Genomic DNA, 15,043 nt, shown 5'->3' on the forward strand with positions numbered 1-15,043 from the left:
CCCTCGGCGTGAGAGCTCCGCGGCGGAGGCCGCGCCGGGAACATGGCAGCGCTGGAGGCGGCAGAGGCAGCCCTAGAGGCGGCGGAGGCCGAGCTGGGGCGGCGGCAGGAGCAGCAGGAGGAGGAAGAGGAGGAAAACCACAACCATGACCGTGAAGGCGGCGGCGAGGCGGCGGCGCTCAGTGAGAGCGGGCAGGGATCGGGCGGGTGGGGGAAGCCGGGCCCTCCGTGCCGGGGCTGAGCGCGGGCGGGCGCCATGCGGAGCCCGGGCGGGTTTGAATTTACAACCCGGGCCGGTTTGAATTTACACCCCGAGCTGGTTTGAATTTAGAGCCCGAGCCGGTTTGAATTTACGCCCCGCGGCCGCTCGCCGTCCCCATCCGCCCGCGCCGGGGAGCCCTGGGAGGCGCAGGCTCCCGCTTCTCCCGTTTTCCCAGCGCAGTGCCGGGCCACACGTGTTCCCGCCGGGCCTCGCTACGCTTGAACCCGCGCTCCTGTCGCTTCTTTCTTCCCCAAACCTACCGATACTTTGCCTTTGGGGATCATTTATTGTTCCATGAGGTCCCTTGGGGAGCCCGAAGTGCGGCGTGGGCCGCGCGGGCTCAGGCGCGCATCTTTCCTCGCGGCTTTTTAAACCGAAAGGTGTTTGCGCTATGTGCTCCAGGGGGGGCCTGCTGGAGCAGGGAGGTTGGACCACCGTGGTCCTTCCGACCTGACCCTCTCTGGGATTCTGTAAATTGGTTTTGCTGGACTTCCAGTTCCCCAAGTGAGCCCTTGCTGCCAGCCCTTTGCTGCTGCAGCCTTACGGTTGGAGTGAACTGACTCTTCTAATTCTTTTACTCGTGTCAGTGTACCTTAGGTTCTCTGAAGAAGCCTTATTCTGTTTGTGTGTGATCAGTGATTCCTGGTGGGCATTTAAAAAATCCTGAGCCTGCCTTTCTTCATCATTCAGTGTGAAAGTTTACCTCTCTCCTTGTACATTTACATATTAACTAGCTGATTTTTTCATATATTCGTATTATCCTTTTCAATCATTTTAACCTCTCCACGTGCTCTGAAGATGCAGAAAGTCCAAATCTGCTGGTTTTTTGTCACTGCTGTGCTCTCACTATACATTTTTGTAACTGTTTCCACTTTTCCCCAACTAATCAATAGTTGTTAGGGATTTCTTACCAAACATGCTTTTACTTACTCGTTTCCTTTCTGTCTTTATTTTAATAAAGCATTTAGATAGTAGAAACTATTACCTGCAACTTTTTAATAGAGCATTATGCTCTATGCAAATATTTCTTAGGTGAGTTGCTATCTTAAAACAGGTCTGTGAGGAGCACAACAACAGTCTCTTTGTAGCAATTCACCTCCTGATAGATCTTTAAGATAGGTAGAATAATTTTACTCTGTGCTTCTGTTTTTTCAGGTTTTTGAGCCCCTGTCTTGAGGTATTCCTGCCATTTTCTTTTTCTGCCAGTTTTCATAATAACAGGCATTTTTACCCAACAGCAATGTTTAAAAGAAAACAAACAAAAGTAGCTCAGAGGAATCTGAAGAACTGCTGTAAGATCCTTCCAGCCTGTCTTAGGCTGTGATCAGGACTAGGTGGATAGGGAAGACCAGAGAAATCAGAGAATCATGGAATGGTTTGGGTTGGAAGGAACCTTAAAGCCCATCCTGTTGCAGCCCCTGCTCTGGGCAGGGACACCTCCCACTATCCCAGGTTGTTCCCTCCACATCCAGAGAACAACCATCCATTCCTGCATCCTCAGGAAGTAACTTCCAACACAAACCAGTTTGTAGGTCCTTGTTTTCTCCATGAGGTGCATCCCAGTTTCTCTGTAGGGACAGACAGCCCGTGGTTGCCTTTTGTGCCCTCTCTGCACCTCCTGTCTGTCCCATCCAGGCTGCAAAGCCTTGGCCTGCTCTGTTGCATCTCAGTAGTTGCAAAGCAATGCCTGAGCTTTGTTTCTTGTTACCCATGGTAGAAACTTCACTAGCTGGGAGCAGGACAATATTTATAGATTTATGTGGCTTTCTGAATCCTTTTCTAGTGCTTCCTTATATCTCTTGGACGGGGTCAGACCATGCCTTCTGGGGATTTCTACCTCTTCCTTCAGTTATTTTCCCTGGGTTTGACTATTCTCGGCAGTTTATCTCCCCATCTCTCAGGCTCTTGAAATGCTTGAAATTCTTCACCAGGTCCATCTGTACTGCCCCAGGAAGTAATTCAGTTGCAAATGCTGATGGCACCAGTACTTACCTCATCACTGCCGCTGCTGATAGCAAATTCCTCCTTTAGTCCCTTCTTTCATACTGCTTGATTCATGAACTAAACTGTTATCAACCTTCTTTGATAGCAAATGGTCTGGGGAATTTGCAGCTCCTCCTTGCCTGCTTGCCTTGCTTCACTGCTACCTGCCAGTGTAAATGTTATTTTGTTCACCTTAAACATCTGATACTGATGTGTGAATAGTCATTTCAGCTGTCAAGGGTTACATTATTCCACAGTGGTTTCCAAGGATAATTGGAGTGAAAGTTCATCTCATACTATTCTCCTACATAATTTTTTTCCTTTCATGCTTTTAGTCAGCACCAGATTATTGAAAACAAATGAGAGTGTTTGTATAGTTCAGTTACATCAATGACACTTTTATTGTGTTTTTGTTTTGTGTGTTTAAGATGGTTTGGTCTCTGAAAACATGAAAAGCAAAAACGTTGATGTGAAAATTCCTGAGTCAGAATTGGAAGCTGAAGACAGAGGAGCAGAGGAAGAACGCCCAAGGGAATCTGATAGCAACATTTTGGATCTATCATCTGATTACCCACGAGGTTTGTTAATAAACTCTTAATATTTGTGCCATGTGCTGGAGGAAAGGTAGAAATACTCGGGAGGAAAGGTAAAGGGAGTGTGTGAAATCTCATTTTAAAACTCACCTCTCTATTCTGACCACATGCATCAGTTGCTTTGTCTGGCATAAGAAAACCTGAAAATTTATCCTGTAAAAACATTGTAAAGCTTAAAGTTGTTACAGAATCTCTGTTACAGTGGACTGGGAAGTTGTGTGTGCTGGAATCAATAAAGCAGATTTCAACCTAATTTTCTTGGGATTGGCAAATGCTGACTGATAAGTTGAAAAATCAGGTGGTAGATCTAGAGGTTAAATTGTTTACTAAATGAAAGAAAAAAATGGTAGAATTTAATATATCCTGGCTCCACAGTGAATAATTGTTCTTAAGTTTGGTCCACTTATAGTTGATATTTAGTTTTGCCAATGACTTCATGTGATGTTTTTGTACTGCTTTTATGCATGATTTGCATTCACTAACAATGCTGAGCAGTAAAACCAGGTGTAAAGGGAATGTGACTTGATCTTTTCAGCTGGTTTTTTTTTTTTTTTTTCAAATTAGGATTTTTCAGTCTTAGAAAGTTTGTGTGTCAGTATTAAAAAGAAGTAGAAATATATGAAAATATATGGATCCTATTAAAGAGCTATTCTGGAGATAATTTTTGCAGGCATTTGTGCTGCCATGGAAGTAAAAGGACAAAAAACAAGTATTTTAGTCTGTCCTGCAGTCATTCTTTAACAGTGCTGGATTTGATGTGCTGCATAGAAAAGTACCAGTAAACTAAAAGCAATTTTTAAACTAAGAATGCTTAATTTCTAAATATTTCTGGGGTGTTTTTTTTTAGACAAACATATTTCAATTCAGAGACACCTTGCTGATCTAGAGAAACTGGCTGACCTGAGAGAAGGTGAGTTGTCCACAGCAGTGTCCCAGAACACAGAACTTCGTGTTACAGGTATTTACAGTTTCCTTCAGATTTTTTCACACTACATATATTTATGATATTTAAAGATGAGGAGTTTTGTGAAAAAAGGCTTTATGGTTTATTCTCTTGTTCTTCTCCTAAATTCTGCCTGAGAGGTTGTTTGTCATTCAGCTAGTTTTTATTTAGGTTAGTACTTCAAGGGCTTCAACACATTCATTGCACAGCCTTGCCTTTGCTTTTTGTGTCTCACATGCAGGATTTTCAAGAATTATTTTATATTTTCTAAAGTTCTTTTATATAGGGTACATTGCCTTATTTTGCAGCTTAAATAGATATCTTCTTGTTTTATCCAAAAGATCCAGGAGCTGGAACAACAAAATTTTGTTTTAACCTCCTGACTTGTTTGGGATTTTGGTTTGGTGGGTTTTTTTCAACATTTCAAGTCTTGCATGTCATCTGTAAAGTTCTGTTGTTTCTCAGTACTTTTCAGAAGTTTCATTATAGCTTCATGTTGCTGGAGGAAAATATACTAGAACCCAAAACCCAAAGGTTGTAGAAGTTAAAGATTTTAAAAGTTTATAGTGATTTTGGTCTATATTCTATGGAGGAGAAAGAGGCAACCCATAAATTTGAAGATTGTGCATGAAGTAGAATGTTCCCTGAGGATTTCATCTTTAACTCATGTTGATTTTACTTTCAGCCTTTTTTCTCTTGGCCTGCTTCTCAGGTAACACTATTGGTAACTGCATTTCATGTTTCTCATCGTTTTTAATTGTATTTTCAGATGAAAGGAAGCCTTGTCCATTGTGTCCTGAGGAGAAATTCAAAGCTTGCTATAGCCACAAACTCCATCGTCACTTGCAGAATTTGCACTGGAAGGTTTCTGTTGAATTTGAAGGTAATGGCAATTGGGTTTGAATGGTAAATACTAGAAGAAATTGTGCATATGTTCTGTGTTTCATCTTTCAAAATTCCTCTTGACTTAAGCATTTTCTTAGCAGCTCTGAATTGGAGCCATATTTTGAAAATTACCATAAAATTTAAAATATCTGTGTAATGAAAACTACTTCAATAAAAGTTTTAGTTATATATTAATAATAATCAGACACACATGGGTGATCAGTTTTGGTGCATCATAAAGATTCCATGGGTTCTGATAAACACTTGGAGTCTTTGTGTAGTATCAGTATTTAGTAGCTTTAATTGTTTTTGAATTAACTCTGTGATCTGCTTGTGACATGCATTAAAATCCCTGCAAGAAGTTTAGGAAGGAAAATAAAGTGAGCAGTGTGTGTTTTTTAAAAATCCAGGTGTATGGGTTTGTGGCAAATCAAGTGACTGTTTAGAGGATGGGCAAGATAAAGTTGAACTATAAATTTTCCAGCTGGAGTATCAGGTATCTCATTTTGGTCTTTAACTGTGCAACATATGTTTAGAGATTGAGTCTTCACACAAGTCTTTAAGCCAGGTAACAAGATTTTTGTGAAAGACTTACTGGTACTTTTGAACTGGAGATTTGGTGTAGCTTTATAAGATGCTCAGAGACTTATTTTAATAAACTAAATTCTTTGCATTCTAAAGTTTAAAATGTATAATTAGCTGATAAATTTCCCTGTGCAGAGGGGGGATGTCCCAGATAATTGGTGATGTTCTATTGTTGCTGTCTGGTGAAGTCTGAAGGGAGAGCATGTGTTGCAGGCCACAGACATGCTGTTCATTTACTCTTCTGGGATGGCATTTGTTTTCCAGGGTACAGAATGTGCATCTGTCACTTATCCTGTCGGCCAGTAAAACCCAACCTTGCTGGAGACCAGGTAAAACTGCTGAATCCCAGAAATTCCTGTTACTGTACAAATGGGGAAATTGGGTGACTGAGGGGAACTTTTGAGATCTCCTTAGTCTCCAAATACATCTTGCTCCCCTGTGTGATGCCAAAAGCTTGTTGGTCCAGGGTGTGTGATGGAGCCCTTGGGTAGCTGCATGGGGCTGTACCTCTCTCACTGTGGGGGGCAGCTGCCTAGCTCAGCTCTGGCTGTACATTCCAGATATTTTGTGTGCCCTAGAGGTAACAGATGACTTCTCATATGCCTGTGTTCAGTTCTACTTCAAGCATGTTTTATGTATTCTGGAACTATAAGAAAGGATCTATTTTACAGACATTGTCCAAGATGGGAGCTCATTACCACTGCATCATCTGCTCAGCAACAATAGTCCGGAGAACTGACATGATCGGTCACATCAATCGGCACGTGAATAAAGGAGAGACTGAGTCCAGGTTTAGCACAAGTGAGCTCTGACAGGAAACATTCAGTCTTCTTCTGTCATATACCACCTGCAGTTACACAGGAAAAATTCAGAAACAGAGTTAGCCTTTCTAATGAAAAATCTGCCCTTGATATTTCAGAACTTTTGTTTCATCAGAGTTGTGATTTAGTTTTGCATTCACCAGTTCCTGTGTTCTTATTGAGATAATAGTACTCCCCTCACCCTTAATGTTGTAAGGACCAGCTTCTGTGTCTCCAAAAGAGTGAGGGACATGGAATCTACAGGAAAAAAAAGTCTGGAGTAAATCTTTCTGCAATGAGAAATTCTTAGCTTTTTTTCCAGACTGAACCAGCCTGGGTTCCCAAAACAAGTTTTTTCCAGTCTCACAAAGACATGATAGAGGTGTCAGTAGTTCTTTGGTAAATTGCAATCCTACCTGACTTGGTCCATAATGAGACTTTGGTTTCTAAACTTGCATAAACTAGGTTAAAAACATTTTAAATAATTGGAGTGCCAGTAGTTTGATGCCTGGGCATCAGTTGGGATGTCTGAAAAGCGATAGTAGTACCACAGTCCATATCTTTATAGATTTTGTGCTGTGAAATACATTGATCTCTGTGTGCTTCCCTTCAGAGCTGAGTAAAGAATGGCCCATTTAGCGTTTTTAACAAAATGCATGAGGGAGTTTTTCCTCACAGAGGGAGGAGAAATCCAGAGGTTTTGTGATCTGTACGCACTGGGCAGCTCTTGGGGCCCCTGAAGGTGGAGCAGATACACCATGAGTGTGTTTGCAAGCCCTGAGAGAGGCAGGGTCATATCCAGTTGGTACAAATTTTTCCTGGCTGTTCCTACGTACATTTTAGACTGTGGATGAATTGCTCAGAGGAGTGGCAGCCTGTGTTTACAGTTGTCAGATCTGAAAGCTTGTTTTGCCACAGGCTGTCTGCACAGAGCTCTGGTGCTGGAACTGTCCATGTGCCTTACAGTTTATGCACATTTTGTGTGGCTGTTCAATAATTTAAAACAGATCAAGGATTTTTGCAGTTCATTAAGACACATTCAGGACTTTGTTAGCAGGGTTTTAATTAATTAGCAATGTATTATGTTTAAACATGCAAAACAAATGTGCTAAGTCTCAGGCTCAGGGGCTGGCTTTCTTAAACTGGAGTGGATACATAAGAGCCCAACTGAGAAACAAATCTGATGTTTTATGAGAAGAAAATTGTGGTAGAGCATGATCTTTATTTGCCACTTTTAAGATTAGAAGATCAATTGTTTCCTGCTTCTCCCCTCATCCTTGTAAATTGGTTCATGTGCTGGTTGGATTGCAGCATAACCCAGACTTCTTGCTTTATGGGAGCAGTTTTTTAGTGTAATTTACCAACTGTGTTAATATTAATTTCAATTCTCACCAGTTCTTTCTTTCTGCCTCAATTCCTTGTTCCAGTTCGTGCTCCCAAGTCATCTTACAACGTGGTGAAGGAGTCAGCCACAGATGTGCAGGTTCTTCCCAACCACTCCACACCCCAGAAAACAGATTCCTATTTTAATCCTAAAATGAAACTCAACAGGTGAGAGAGCAGGGAGTGGGAGGATGCATCAGAGGGATGGGGAGCTTGTAGTGAAAAATCTGTGTTTTGAAAAGCATCCTTGCAAAACTTCTGTTCAGAGGGAAGGAGAAAGGAATTTCTCATCAGAAAACACTTCTTGACAAATAATATTTATACCCAAAATCACTATATGTGAAATAGTGTCATTTTTGGAGTTAAGTATTTTCCTGTAATTAGTAGATCTTACTTTAATAATACTGTGCTGTAGAATTCAACTTTTCAGCATAGCTGAGGTTTTTATTTACAGTTCTTCCCTGTAAAAAGTGGAGTTTAGCTTCAATATCCCACTGTTAGGTTAAAGGGAGATAAATAAGAAGAAGGAAATAAAACTGTTCTCTCAACTTATAGACTGTGGCCATTTTTGTCTTCCAGGCAGTTGATATTCTGTGCTCTGGCCGTGCTTGCTGGGGAGCGCAAACCCATTGAATGTTTGGATGCTTTTGGTGCCACTGGTAAAGTCCATTTCTTTAATATTTTGGTTAATATCCAATAGGAGGAAGCAGCAGAAATTCATAACTGACATCACATACCCAAAAATAATGTGAGATATGCAATAATTCTCTTCCTCAGGCAGAGAGTCCTGAGCTTCCATACAAAAAGACAGCTGTCAAAAGCTGTATTAAGGCTTTTAAAAAGGCTGTAAATAATATTAAAGTTCAGTGGTCTTAAAATCAGTTGTCTTATTGCCCCTAAATTCTGTTTTTCCACAGGAATCATGGGGTTGCAGTGGGCAAAGCACCTCAGAAGTTCTGTGAAAGTTACAATTAATGATTGTAATGAAAATTCTGTGACAATGATTAAGGAAAATTGTCATTTAAACAAAATGAAGGTGAAACTGAACAGTAGGGAAGAAGACAATGGTGAAACTGTGGGAAATGGAGAAGAAAATAGTGACACCATTGAGGTGACAAAAATGGATGCCAATGTTGTCATGCATTTGAGATCATTTGATTTTATGTAAGTGTTGAATGTTTCTGTCAATTTTCTGGTTTGGTAATGACACACCCTACCCCACTTGCCAGTATGTGATTATTTGGAGAAATTGGCATGATAAAAGAATCAACCAGCAGTCACTTGAAATGTAATTTTGTCCCAGAAATGGTGTGGGGACAGAACTTTAATCTTAAATGTTTTTGAAAGTGCTGGAAAAATATTAGTTTTTATGACATTCAGAATGGGTTACAAATATACATGAAAATTTTAACCCAGGCTGGGTTTTTTTTTTTTTAATAACTTCATTGTCTGTTTGCTGAAGGGAAATGCCAAATTAGTTTTGGTCTTTTTTTTAAACTTGTTTTTAGTTTAAAATGCTGTTTGTTGCATCTCCTGTTTTTATCTATTTAACAGCATATTAACTTTGAATTAAAGCAGGCTCATTCTTCCAGGTTGGGTATAGATGCATGCATTCAAACAGATATCAAAATAAGTAGTGGGATTTTTTTGTGTTATAATGACTGACATTCAGATCTGAGCATTGCTGGAAGTTTTAGTCCTGTTCCTTCTTTCTGTTTCAAATGTGATCATAGGTGAAGGGTTTAAAACAGTGTTTTCCTCAGTGTAAAGCCAGACTCTGCAGCATTTATAGACACTCAGTGGTACATCCTTTCTTTTCAGCCATTTGGACCCCTTTGGAACTTCTGTGAATTATCTGGACTCTGCCTTTAGAAACGTGAGGAACCTTGGGATTGTGTCACTGACATCCACAGACATCAGCTCCCTCTATGCCAAGGCTCAGCACGTGGCCCTGCGCCACTATGGCTGCAATATTGTCAGAACAGAGTACTACAAGGAGCTGGCAGCCAGGGCTGTGATTGCTGCTGTCACCAGGTACTGCTAAACCGTTTCCAGTTAGGGAAAAAAATTATTGGGTAATTATTCAAAATAATTTGTGACCGGGCGAGGCAAAAATGCATCAGTAGGGTGGGGGGGGTGGGATGGTAATGTGAAAAAAAAAATATCCAGACTTGCAAACTTTTATATTTCTCTATCAGTGTTGCCATTTTAGAGCTCCACAGGATTTCCTAAATACAAAATAAACTGCTTGAATGGCTTCTAGCTAAGCCTTTCAGTTAGACTTCCTTCAGTGGAACCTGATGTTCACTGCAGACCCTCATACTTGAGGTTAAAAAGATGGATGTGATTACTAACTTGTGAAATCAGTTATTTGCATATAGATGCCCTAACTAAACTCAGTCTGTTAAATTAAGACCTAAAACCTAATGGAGAAAAAAGGTACAGGCAAGAGGAAGGGACAACTTCTCAGGAAAGATGAGGAGGAAGTTAAATCATTAGAGGCTTTGAGAATGCCAGAGCACAAATGCTGAGCCGAACATGTTTAGATTTCCCTTGTCCTCCTCTCCCTGCTCATGTGATGATGCAGGTGGCAGACCACTATTTCTAGCTGTGATAAAAAGAAGTAAAATTAGATTTGCTTGGCCTGCCAGGAAGGCCACAAAATGAGGCACTTGAGAGCAGGAGGAAGTGTTCTTTCTCAACTCTTCAGTACCTCTCTCTAGGAAGGGAACGAGCTCAAGAAGCGTGCAGCAGGTTCAGGTGTCCATGGCAGTGTTTGCCTGCTGAATTCAGCACAATTTGGGCTTTGTGTGTGTTTGTTCCCCCAGGGCTGCAGCTCGCTGTAACAAGGGCATTGAAGTGCTGCTGGCAGTATCTCTGGAACACTTTGTTCTGGTGGTGGTCAGAGTGTTACGGGGCCCAACCCCTGCGGATGATTCAGCAAAGAAGGTCCGATACCTCATTCACTGCCAGTGGTGTGAAGAGAGGGTTTTCCAGAAAGAGGGCAATATGGTGGAAGGTAAATGGCTTTTCTTTTGTTGTTTTCTGTTCTGTGCCTTGTTTATATTTACATCCCATTAGTAGCAATTCCCTTGTATGTAACAGTGAGTGGTATGTGTGAGATGGAGAGGGGGCTGTGCTTCATGGCCATGGGCTGGATCAGTTGTCTGGATGGATTTTCCTGTAAATGGACTGGATTTGTGGCACAAATTGCTCAGGTTGTGACTGTCCCATCCCTGGAGGTGTCCAAGGCCAGGTTGGACAGGGTTTTCAGCAGCCTGGGCTAGTGGAAGGTGTCCCTGCCCTGGCAGGGGGTGGCACTGGATGGGCTGTAAGGTTCCTTCCAACCCAAACCATTCTGGGATTTGTTTCTACACAGGACAACCTCCCAGCCTGCTCTTGCTGCTGGAGCTGCTAGGATGCCTGGTATGTTCACGGATCTATGGATCTGCACTTCAGGAAAAGCCCTAGGATAGGGATAGCCTTTGATACTATTGGATTCCTTCAGATGGCAGCAACTGGATAGCTTTTGGTGTCAGATTGCTTTTCTGCTGCATTTCAGTTCCTTAAAATGCAGTGGACTGAGCAGTCTAGTTTTCCCCTGCTGTTGTTAATGGGCTGTCCCCACATACAGGTTAGCGAAGACAGGGGACAAAAATTGCACTCCTGTTTTAACACTGATTACCTATCATGTCATCAATCACTAAATCCCACCATGAGCTGCTTGGCAGAAGTGAAAATAGTGTCACACTTGTGCTGTTGCTTTTCCAAATACCTCACTGAAATGAGCTCCCACTGCATCTCTGTGTCTGTGCAGTAACACAGGCATGGCTGGCTATTGCCTAACAATTTACATGCTGTTTTTGTGCTGCAGAAAACCCTTACCAGCAGCTGCCCTGTGACTGCCATGGCAGCATGCCTGGGAAGACAGCAGTGCTTCTTGGTCCTCTCTGGTAAGTTCACATCTAAGGACACATTTGGAGAGTCACTCTGGCCCAGGAGCTCTGAAGCACAGCTGTTCATACCATAACATTTTTTATTTTAGCACTACAAAAGGAGGTACAGCAATCAGCAGGAGCTCAGGAAACAGAGTGTAGATTTGAATTGAGCAGGGTGTTCAGTTTTTCCTTTTGTTTAAACCAGTTAATAAATAGTAATACATTTTAAATTTCACATTCAGTGCACTTAAGGAATATGTCCTGCACAAGAGAACCTGCCTCTGTGTTCCTCTATTTGCCTAACTCCTGTTACTCAAAACTTGTGGAGAATTTATTAAATAAATCATTACGTGTGCTGATGGTAATAAATACTACATTGCTTGTTAATTCATATTTGTAGAAACAAGAATAAATCTTTTTTAATTATTGTTTTAAACAAGACCAGTGTTGTTGTTGTTGCAAAAAAATGTAATGCAGTGTTACATAGTTGCTGATCAATCTGGGCAAGAGAATGGAGTGGCTTCCATTAAGAAGCCTTAACTTTTGATTTCTCTCACGTCTCATAGGTCAGGAGCTCTCTTTAACACTGGATTCCTCAGGAGGATGCTCCTGGAAGCTGTGCAGTATGGCTTGGATGAAGCTCAGCCACTTCTGAAGACATTAGTTTCTGAAGCAGAGTGCACAACTCCCAAACATTTTTCTACCCACAGTCCTGGTGATGAGAACAAACAAGGTAAGAAAAGGGGCAGCCTGTTCACAGAGAGGACTGGCTTTGTGGTGATTTTTAGAGATGCTGATCTCTGATAAGTTACTTAACAGCAGTGTATCCATAGAGTTGAATGCATTATTGAATAATTGAATTATTTGATTCTGTGTAATTAAAGCATTTTGCCACTTAACAGTAGAATTAATTTTGCCTTCTAATTGTATTCTAGAAGAGTGTGGCGTATATATTAGAACACCAAATACTTCTGCAGAATCTTACTTAGTACATGGTAAGTGGAGCATTTTGGTGTAGCTTTTTTTATATTTAACAGTATTGCACTCTGTGGAGTTTTTTCCCACCCAGTACTGATTTTATTTTATCTAGAATCATATTTATTGGTAAAAGCAGAATGCCTAATAGTCTATGAAGGCCACTTTAATTTACTTGTTACTCCTGAAAATGGCCTGTTGATTAAATTCAGGCCAAATTTTACCTCTGCAAACACCAGCTTAGAAAAGCAGCCACACAGCTGAAGTTGCTGCGTGACTTTGTTTTTGTGTGTGCTGTCTGAGGCTTTTGTCTGAGGTGTTTTTATGAGTGCTGAGTGGTTTCTGTGGCCGTGTTGTGGAGCAGGCAAGAGGAAAAGCGAGGAGGTGCTGCGGGGCACGGCAAAGCGGCAGCGGGCCGAGCACAGCGCCGAGCACCCCCCGTTCTACTACAACATCCACCGGCACAGCATCAAGGGCATGAACATGCCAAAGTAAGTGTGGCTTCACCCTCAGCCCGGTCTGACGCTGACACACAGCTTGTTCTGAGTCAGCCCTGGCAGCACCACATCTGTTCTAAATGCAGGGCTTTGGTTTTGCTGCCTTTCTTCCCAGGTTAAATAAGTTCCTGAACTATCTGTCAGAGGCCGGATACCGTGTGAGCCGAACCCACTTTGACCCCATGGGAGTGCGCACCAACGCGCCCCTGGCACAGTTCAAGACTGTTCTCATGAAGTACAGCACCCCAACCTACGTGGGGGCACAGGCAGAGGGCCCTGTGCATCTCCCTGGAGAGATCCAGGTGGGAGAAGAGGTTCCAGCTGCTGCAGTGATCAAGGTGGAGGAGGCTGAGTTAGCAGAAGATGATAAATCCGGGGTTGCTGCCGCCGTGGTCACGGAGTCCTACCCCACTCACTGTGCTACTGAATAATGCAGATGGGTTTGTTCATCAGGATGTTACAGACTTCCACCACACCCTGTTCCAGTAAACCACTCCTTCCTCCCAAGCTGGATTTTGACCGTTTTGAGCTGCCTGTTGTACTTGGAAGGGACAGTTTAGACTTAGGTAACAGAACTTAGCCCTGATCCCAGCACGGCTGTGGTCACAGAACCAGCACTGTGGGAAGGCTGTGGAGTTACCTGCTTTTATGCTCACCTCCTTTTCACACTGAGGCATGGAGGTTGCTTCCCAGACTGTCCAAGCCTTACTGCCAGCACAGCATCCAGGAGGTGGGACAGGGCCAACAGTGTTCAGCATTTTGGGTGAAACAGCCCGTTCCTAAAATGCATCATTCCTAAAACCTGGCCAGCTATGATCCAGAGAGAGGGCATGTTAAGGTAACAAAATAGCACAGATAAAATGCCCTCTGAGTTAAAAGCCAGGCAGTCCTGCCTGGGTGCAGCTGTAGCTCCAGGTTGCACATGTAACTCTGCATTCAGGTCTGTTTCCAAGGTTCTGCCTCCAGGCAGGAGCTGATCCCAGGAGAACAGGAAGGAGCGGTGACACGGCTGCTAGTGAACTTCAGTTTGTGCCCAAATCGTAGTGAATTGTGTAGTCACTCTAGGTAGTTGTCTGCTCAGAGCTTACAGTGGTTGTGTGCTGCAGAAAGGTACAGGGACAAGGGACCACACTGGACCTTCAGCTGAAGTTTGTGGTGAGTTGTCAATAGTAACTCTGAGCTAAGATCTCTTCTGTGAAGGAGCAAAGCTGCCAAGTGTTGGCAGTTCTGGTTTCCTTAAATACATGGCAGCATTCCAGCCAAACGAGCTTGCCTTTGTCCTTTCTTTGCCCCACACTCAGTTTTGTTATCTCTGTGCATTCCACTTGAACAGCTGTCAGCAGTGGTTGCCATTTCTCCCAAGTTTGGTGTTCACTCTGGCCCCCAGTGTTAGGTTTATCTAAGAGCAGAATATGAGGGGTTATTATCCTTATCCATCTCTGAAACTTTACAGTAGAAGTAATAGGATTAATACACTCCTGATGATGCAAAACATCCTGTGCTCTCTCAGGCCAGACAGAAGTTGCTGCCTCTTCTACTCTCTTCAATTCCAGATTGCTTTGGTAGAGAGTTATTCTCTAGTTTCAAAAAGGAAGAACCCACTGAAGGGTTCCTGAATCAGTGATACAGCAATGTTTCCTTCAAAAATGCAGTGCTTACAGTTCTTTTCCAAAGATCACCTGGGAGCACATTGAAAGCTAAATGGAAGGAGAGAATTTCACGTTCCCTAGTGGCACTTTTGGGTTTTTAAGTGGATAGTGTTGGCAGACATTGCTTGCAGGTAACACACTTCAGTGTTAGTAGGATAAAAGCAGTCCTAAAGTAGTTACCTGGGGCAAAAGATTGTTCTGATCACAGTAAATTAGGCTAAAAAGGAAGTTTAACTGAAGGCCCTTGTGGGAAATACTTTTGATTACTCTTATTACTCTTACAGCTTCTTTTAAGGAGCCAAAGGTATTGAATACCTTTTCCAAGCCAATGCAACTATTCCCACGTGTTTGGAAGGGCAGAAAAAGTGAAACTCAAGACTTGTCTGTACAATCTGGGCTCTTTTCCTCTGCCAGACAGGCAGAAGCTGTTGTAATCTGTCAGGGTCCAGCTGAAGGGGTGTTTGTAACTCAGGCCTCTGGGAATTCTTTTCCTATCCAGAAGTTGTGGACCAGGTAGGATCAGCCCTGCCATAATCAGCTGACAGAACATT

General features: G+C 42.5%; 1 protein-coding gene across 2 annotated transcripts; it reads left to right on the forward strand.

The window, feature by feature from the left end:
• Positions 1-25: 25 nt before the first annotated feature.
• On the forward strand, positions 26-14,111 carry TRMT1L (tRNA methyltransferase 1 like). 2 transcript variants are annotated; one of them, XM_059478057.1, is made up of 16 exons: positions 26-181; positions 2,673-2,822; positions 3,685-3,795; positions 4,550-4,663; positions 5,515-5,579; positions 5,922-6,051; positions 7,478-7,601; positions 8,013-8,092; positions 8,351-8,597; positions 9,255-9,467; positions 10,262-10,452; positions 11,308-11,386; positions 11,938-12,104; positions 12,307-12,366; positions 12,711-12,837; positions 12,959-14,111. In XM_059478057.1, the coding sequence occupies exons 1-16, from the start codon at positions 43-45 to the stop codon at positions 13,272-13,274; spliced, it is 2,313 nt and encodes a 770-aa protein (XP_059334040.1). In that variant the 5' UTR covers positions 26-42; the 3' UTR covers positions 13,275-14,111. The 2 variants fall into 2 exon arrangements, with proteins under 2 accessions (XP_059334040.1, XP_059334041.1); XM_059478058.1 differs by having other exon boundaries at positions 3,685-3,747.
• The last annotated feature ends 932 nt before the right edge of the window (positions 14,112-15,043 follow it).

The sequence above is a fragment of the Ammospiza nelsoni genome, chromosome 9 (genome assembly GCF_027579445.1).
Source record: "Ammospiza nelsoni isolate bAmmNel1 chromosome 9, bAmmNel1.pri, whole genome shotgun sequence".
Taxonomy (NCBI): domain Eukaryota; kingdom Metazoa; phylum Chordata; class Aves; order Passeriformes; family Passerellidae; genus Ammospiza; species Ammospiza nelsoni.

What these genes read in the sequence shown, in the direction of transcription:
- TRMT1L (XM_059478057.1), top strand. Translation starts at nt 43, where the DNA reads ATGGCAGCGCTGGAGGCGGCAGAGGCAGCCCTAGAGGCGGCGGAGGCC. An exon ending in CCAACCTTGCTGGAGACCAG is followed by an intron (nt 5,580 to 5,921) that starts GTAAAACTGCTG and finishes TCTATTTTACAG; the next exon opens with ACATTGTCCAAGATGGGAGC. An exon ending in TTGAGATCATTTGATTTTAT is followed by an intron (nt 8,598 to 9,254) that starts GTAAGTGTTGAA and finishes CTTTCTTTTCAG; the next exon opens with CCATTTGGACCCCTTTGGAA.